The sequence below is a fragment of the Hippocampus comes genome, unplaced genomic scaffold, assembly GCF_001891065.2.
Source record: "Hippocampus comes isolate QL1 unplaced genomic scaffold, H_comes_QL1_v1.1 scaffold135, whole genome shotgun sequence".
In the NCBI taxonomy this organism is placed as follows: Eukaryota; Metazoa; Chordata; class Actinopteri; order Syngnathiformes; family Syngnathidae; genus Hippocampus; species Hippocampus comes.
In genome coordinates, this window is record NW_017805583.1 from 624,309 (window position 1) to 631,910 (window position 7,602).

The 7,602-nt window shown below is 42.1% G+C and overlaps 1 protein-coding gene across 2 annotated transcripts; it reads left to right on the forward strand.

Annotated features, from left to right (window-relative positions):
• The first annotated feature begins 3,230 nt into the window (after positions 1–3,230).
• Positions 3,231–7,120, forward strand: irx1a (iroquois homeobox 1a). 2 transcript variants are annotated; one of them, XM_019879938.1, is made up of 5 exons: positions 3,231–3,438; positions 3,546–3,835; positions 4,657–5,728; positions 5,926–6,001; positions 6,646–7,120. In XM_019879938.1, the coding sequence occupies exons 2-5, from the start codon at positions 3,593–3,595 to the stop codon at positions 6,719–6,721; spliced, it is 1,467 nt and encodes a 488-aa protein (XP_019735497.1). In that variant the 5' UTR covers positions 3,231–3,438; positions 3,546–3,592; the 3' UTR covers positions 6,722–7,120. The 2 variants fall into 2 exon arrangements, with proteins under 2 accessions (XP_019735497.1, XP_019735496.1); XM_019879937.1 differs by having other exon boundaries at positions 3,231–3,835.
• Positions 7,121–7,602: the final 482 nt, after the last annotated feature.

Consider the following 7,602-nt stretch of genomic DNA (forward strand, 5'->3'; position numbering starts at 1 on the left):
TACTCTGTCTAATTTCCAAAACACAGGACTTTTATGATCATGAACAACCAATCAGATTGTTCTAATGTCACACAGTGCATGTGTGACATTAGCATGTAGGGAATTTTGCATAATATGGAGAGTTTCACTGTGTATAATTTTTTTTTTGGGGGGGGGGCATTTCTACTCACCGGCAGCATTTCTCAGCATCGAAATACATCCAGCTTCTAAGGAATTAAAAATCTAATGAAGAAATACTAGTTGTAGGGCTGTCATGATTTTACGAGACCCAGAATAGGTCTCATTTATGGGCCAGGAAATTCCTAGTTTCCTTACCTAAAGGTGTGGTGCAGTTGCCTGAGTATCAAATACCTCACTGTAACACCAATGCTCCTCTGACTTGAGCCCACTTCTTAATAGTTTGGTCATTGTGACTCAGGTCGCGTGTTGGTTGGAACTCAGCGCAATACTAACAAGGGGACTGATGGGTTGTGTTGTTCAATTCGTTTTCAACTAATCTCCTCTGCTGGGGGGGCTGACTTTTGGTTTCAACACTTAATTTGATAATCTACGTGAAAGGCACAAAAGGGACATTCTGCAGATTCTTAACCTTTCCTCAACTTTGGCACTCCCAGAGGCAGGAAAGGAGTATCTTTCACCACAGTTATTAGTTCGCAGAGACACCCTTGACCTCTGAGGTGGTAGCCAACCATCAACAGAACTGCTGTTATTGTAATACAGGTTCAATATGACTTCTACCCGTAGTGGAGTCATTCAAGTCTGGATTTTGCCTCAGACGTCATATAATGCAGCCTGAGCTCATGCATCGTTAGACCAACTGAGAAAAAAAAAAGTATATATGTCGGTATCATCAAACTTTGACTGATTAATAAAAATATGATAGAAATATATATGGTGTGCACTTTCCATTAGAAAATACAAATAACTACTAATATTTTGGTGCACATCCCCTGCATGACAAACCACACAAAAGACTAGCATATAATTTCTTATCAAAGAAAATGTTTTCAAATTATTTATGAGTTTCTCAACAGCCTGACAGATCATATTTTTGATTTGTATCCCAGCATTGGCTAAAGTAAACAACGTACGTATACAGGATGTTCTTTTGGTGGACTGTTTAAGTGAGAAGATAAAATTACAGCTGATAAGAATTATTCCATGCTGAGTACAGTAATAGAACAATTAGGGTGACTTACACAGTCGCTGGATGTGGCCATTAAGGCATAACAGCTAATGAAGAGCCTCCTGTAGATTTACATGATAAAAGTATCAGATACGGGAAGCCGCAGGATTTACTGCATTGTCACAAACTGGGCTGGAATCACATCTTTAGCGTAATAAGCGTAAAAAAAAAAAAAAAAGAAGAGATTCACGGAGGTAGTAGCTGGAGGAGTGCTTAGATCATTTGGAATGTTAAAGAAACACGATTTGGTCTGTTTCGAGGTTATTATTATTATTATTATTATTATTATTATTATTTTCAACTACAAATGGTATTATTACAAAATGTGTTTTCTAATTTTATTTTGCATTAATCTAAACTATTACTTATTTCTTTTTATCCCTTATAAGTAACAACCCCACCTTTCACCCACCCACCTTTAGATTTGCACACACACACACACACACACACACACACACACACGCACGCACGCACGCACGCACGCACGCACGCACGCACGCACGCACAATCGACAAGCGACACACACACACACACACACACACACACACACACACACACTTTCCAGTGGGTTATCACAATCCACCACCCCAACCCCCCCTTTCTGATGTGTTACCTAGATTACCATCAGTGCCCCTCAGATATTTTTTTAACAGATCCTCGACGCTCGCAATATCCACTCGGAGCCATCTGGTGCAGATCAGAATCTACTGACTTCTTGGGCTTCAGTCGTTAACGGTATTAAATCTAGATCTGGAATCCCCCCCCCCTCTTTTTTTTTTTTTCTTGGGAGATGGGTGCTGTAAGAATCAAATGTACTAATAAAAAACATTACTGTTGAAACATGAACACATCTTCTCCAACGCTATGGATGTGTCAGGAAAGGGCAGGAAAGGAAATAAGAGGTTAGATTTTTTTACCCCACCCCCTCTGTTTGCTGTAAATTGGATAAACGGTTCAAGAGGGGGTAAAATAAACAACCTGATTTTTTTTTTCCTGATGGAACTACAGTTCAATTAAATGTATCATTCATATAAACGTGACATTACGTAAAATGCCTTTGACAAATAAAAGGTTCATATCAGTCGTTAAAAATATGCAGCCACATTTTTATGTGGTGTAAAGCTCATTCAGAGACTTGTATAGAATTTGCAGCCTGGTGTCTCTTTGAGTTTGTCCCTGCAGCTTTTTCCTCATTCCTTTTGAAAGCAGCGAGAGAGAAAAAAACTGAAGTGGCTCCGCCGTTACAAAGGACAACAACAATCTGCTTTAAGTTCACAAAACACACACACACAAAACACACACAGATGGAGAGAGGGAGAAAGTCGGAAGAGGAGGTGTGTGTGTATGCGTGTGTGTGTGCGTGTGTGTGTGTGCGTGTGCGTGTGCGTGTGTGAGAGAGAGAGAGAGAGAGAGAGAGAGAGAGAGAGAGAGAGAGAGAGAGAGAGAGAGAGCGTGTGTTTGCGCGCGTTGGCTCATTAAACCATTAAGAAATCAAAAGCGACTACAGCGGTGGTCAATTAAAACTGTTGCACATAAATTACTAAATAACAGAATAATATTTTAGGTGACCATGTGTAAAAAAAAAACGTACAATAGTGAATTAAATTCAGATGAAGTCGTTAGTTAAATCAGTCTGTAAAACTTCTGGAGTTGTAAATGTGTGAGACAAAAATCATGATATCAGTATGAAGTTAGACATCAGGAATTAAACCAACCACCCCGTGATACGCAAGTAACTAATTCCTGCAGACGACTTTGATTACAATTTAAATGTATTCCAAATACGTTCCTTCCTCCGACGGGTTTACTTCCCCTGTTGTCGGACAGCTGTAAAATCGGGTCGACAGGTTGTCATACAACAATCAAAGCCGTCGTTGAATGGACTCTAAAGCTTGAACATTTAACATACAATAAGTCCAAACACGGCTGGAGAGAGAAAGGGTGAGGGAGAGGCGATAGAGCAAGGAAAGCGAGAGGGGAGAGAGCGGCCTCAGCCAATGTGTGCTCACTCCATATTCACATTATCCCACATTGCTCCAAACTAGGAGGAGCTTGTCGGCTCAAGTAGGGGATGCCAATCAAAGCTTCAACTTCAAATTGTATCTGAGAGATCAGCCTGGAGACCTCAGGGCCAGGCGCGTCAGTCTGTGCGCAATTGGTGATCACATCACATCCAAGCGGACTTTGAGCAAGCCAAAGAGAGAGGAAGCTGAGATTTAAGAGAGTCTTGTTTCCACTGCCTGCCGCCGCATGTCAGTAGTCGCTCTCACTTTGCCTTGAACACTTTCCCCTTCAACTCATCTGTTTTTTTTTCCTTCTTCTTCTTTTTAACCTTCGTGCCCACTTTTTTTACGAACAGTTTGTGGACGTTCCGCGCAGTGCAGAGCGTCAACCCTGCGGTGGAAGATGTCTTTCCCCCAGCTAGGCTACCCGCAGTACTTAAGTGCCTCCCAGGCGGTTTACGGGAGCGAGAGGGCGGGAGTGCTCACGCCTTCATCCCGGGGAGGGAGCACCGAAATCGGAGGGAGTCCGTCAGCCACCGCCGCGGCCGTCACGTCCGTGTTGGGCATGTACGCCAACCCGTACGCGCACAACTACAGCGCTTTCTTACCTTACACCAGCGCGGATCTGGCTCTTTTCTCACAAATGGTAAGAAGTCGTGTTTCAATGTTCGTCGATCCCTCGCGTTGTAAAGACTTTTAAAAAGCCTCCTCAATTTTACGCAACCTAAACAATTGATAGATGCATGCCAAATAATGACATGCGTTTGCGGTCTAAATTGTTTTCCCTCCCACTTTTAGTGATAGTGTTTTGAAGTATTTAAAGCGTTAACCAAAGCCAAAGAAAAAAAAATAAAGTGACAGCTGTCCTTGTTATTGTATGAATAATAATCATAACAGCCAGTAAATATCAGTAGATGTTAAAATTTTATACAGCTCGTTGAATAAAAGCGGGGCTTTTATTTCAAGCGCACAATAAATTGTTTTCAAGCTCCGATGGGACTTAGGACAAAATATTATTCAGCCGTTATTTACACATGATGTGTCCATTCTCTTGAAGTAAAGGATTATTAGAATTAAATAATTTTGAAGGTTGAAAAAAAATGGTATGAACGAACGCATGAAAACACGTGCCAAAACGACCGAAAAGATTACTTTTATTAAATGCTCGATTTGATCTTTATATGATAAAAATATGATAATAATTTTTAGTTTAAAAGAGTAATTTCATAACACATTTTACTCCATGCTTTGACATACTTGAGAAAAGTTTTGAAGTAGGCCTACTCATGGAAGTTTGTTGTGAAGAAGTGCAGAACAATAAAAGCAGCATTCTTTCATTATGGAAGTTATTCAACCCAATATTTATCTACTCATGCAATTTTAATTACATGTGACGCAGGCAAGCATGTGCTACAATTGTGCTTATTTAAAATAATATCATCATGACGTGTGTTGTTCCTCTTCAAGGGATCCCAGTACGACTTGAAGGATAGTCCTGGCGTCCACCCAGCCAGCTTTGCAGCTCACACCTCTCCTGCCTTCTACCCATATGGTCAGTTCCAGTACGGGGACCCGGCCAGGCCTAAGAACGCCACACGGGAGAGTACCAGCACCCTGAAAGCCTGGCTCAATGAGCACCGAAAGAACCCTTACCCAACTAAGGGGGAGAAGATCATGTTGGCCATCATCACCAAGATGACCCTGACGCAGGTCTCTACCTGGTTCGCCAATGCCAGGAGGAGACTGAAGAAGGAGAACAAGGTGACATGGGGGAGCAGGAGCAAAGAGGACGGAGAGGATGGCAATTTGTTCGGCAGCGGGGATGAGGCAGAGAAAAATGAGGATGAGGAAGAGATTGACTTGGAGAGCATAGATATAGACAAAATAGACGATAACGACGGGGATCAGAGTAATGAGGATGATGATGATAAATCCACCGACGGGGGCACGAGGGACCACAGACGTGATGGGGATGTGGGGGGAGAACTGGACAGCTTGGAGAAAAGACGGGCCTTCACCCTGCAGGGCCACGAGGCCTTAAACAAATCAAAAAGCTCCATTTCAGTCCACCCGGGCTGCAAAGACACCTCGGACGCTACCAACAACACCACAAGAGTACTTTCTCCGGACAGACCAGGTGGCTTCCCCTTGCCCTCAAACAATAAGCCCAAAATATGGTCATTAGCAGAAACCGCCACGACCCCTGACTCTTCGGCCCAGAAACCCACGTCCCCTTCTGGTCCAGTGCCCCCCTCTCACCCTCAGATTCAAGCCCACCCCGCCTTTCTCCCCAGCCATGGACTGTACACTTGCCAAATTGGAAAGTTCCACAACTGGACGAACGGGGCTTTTCTGGGTCAAAACTCTCTTCTCAATGTGAGATCCTTTCTGGGGAGCCATCATCACCACCATCAGCACCAGAACCACCACCTGGCGGCCCAGCAGCAGCAGCCAACGTCAGTAGTGGTGTCCCCGCTTGCAGCTGCAGCGGCCCTCACCCAAGAGAGCAAGGCCCCATTGGATAGCCCCGAGCATATAGGTGAGGAGAACATGGCAACCCAACTCCCAAAATAGGACCTGACAGCAAACTCCACGCAATACACGCACAGGTCTCACATTATTTGATTATATGAATAATGACACTGACAATATTCAAACACACGTCTTCATTATTCACGCTCAAACTAAGAGGGAAAAGCGAAGGGTAATTGATGTTATTACTGTATTTCCTTTTAGAGCACGAAAATGTTGTACGGTGTGATTCGCCTCCAACACCAACACTGAAGCCTTCGTTTCGACCCCTTCATGACAGGTGAGACTCATTGTTTTCTCTTATAGAATTTAAGAACTGTTCGAAAAATAAAACGTGCCGTTAAAAAAAAAACAAAAAAACTACTAATTATTATTTTTAAAACGCGAATTAACAGCAAAAATCGGTGCAAATTCCATTCGTTAAATAGACGGTGTTTTATTAAATGTGCGCCCCAGTTTTAGATCGTGGTCGATGCACAACACGGATAATTAGTGGACAGGAATACAAAGACGAGAGAGTAAAACAAATAAAGCACAATTTGCTTTGCGAGTGACAGGGGTCTTGACTCTCATCCCACACCCCCTTTAATTCCTCCCCCTGCGGGGATAGTGTGGCTACTTATCAAGTCACCGAGTAAAACGGGCTCTGTCTGGGCTGTGCTTTCGCTAAAGACCCCTGGGAGTCCAGGAGCCCATGGGAGCGCTCTCAGAGAAAGAGGAAAGAAAAAGGTTTACCTCTGTTTCAAGTACAAAATAGCCCCCTTCCCCACTCATTGTGGAGAAATCGTATTTAGATTCGTTTAAGTTGAAATCGCATTTGACTTTTTCAGCAGGATCGGATTGCCATAACGTATTATTATTATTATTATTATTATTATTATTATTATTATTAACGTAATATTTATTTTTTTTGGCTTTGTTTAGATCATCCCTGCCTTCTAGCGCGAGGAGTCAACAAGACGCTCCACAACGGGTCCTCACCGCGCTCCCTTCGGCTTGAGTTTTCTTTTTTCCTTTTTTTCCCGTGTGCTTGAAAAGAAGACAACGAAAAAAAAAAGACTTCGCCCCCGCCCCCCCCCCCATCCAAAAAACGGACAATGCGAAATTATGAAGCAGCGTAGCATTCAGTCTTTGCAGCCGGCGCGGAGCAAAAGGCATTATTTGGTAATATCCTGTGGATGGAAAAATGGATGTATGAATACTTCTTCTGTTGTTGTGCAGCCTATAATTGCGCCTGTACTGTTAATCTATCTCCCAATTTTACCCAGACACACTGGGAAACTTTTGGTAGGCTTTTTACTTTGTTATTATTATTAATATAATATTATTATATCTTGTGTTTATGGTGTCCTTCTTTAATGTAAATATCACGTGTTGAAATTTGTAAATAGGAAACCTTGAAGGAATTCGTTCAAATCGTATATTTTGCCTAATAAACTAAATATTGGAATTATAAGGAAACAAAAAGTCTGTATTATTATTATTATTATTATTATTATTATTATTATTATTATTATTATTATTATCATAGATTGCGACCGTGTATTATTAATTGAATATGTATTGGGTGCAGGGAGAAAAAATATTGGCAGTCTATTACCATGCTTAATTTTATTCAAGTTTTGGAGGAAAGCAGCGTGGATGCATTGAGGTGCTAATAAGTGTCCAGATGGTTGCTGGTGACAGAAAATGGACAGGAGCAGCTGGGAAGGTCATTAAGTAATAATATGGGAACGCCCAGTCCAAACAAAATCAAATGGTTAAAATCTAATCTGTCAGAGAGAGACGTCGATTCGAAGATAAATTATTAATATTTTCTTTTTTTATTTCATCGGGGGAGGGGCAGACTGACATCGTAGATGTTGGGAGCAGGGTGAGTGC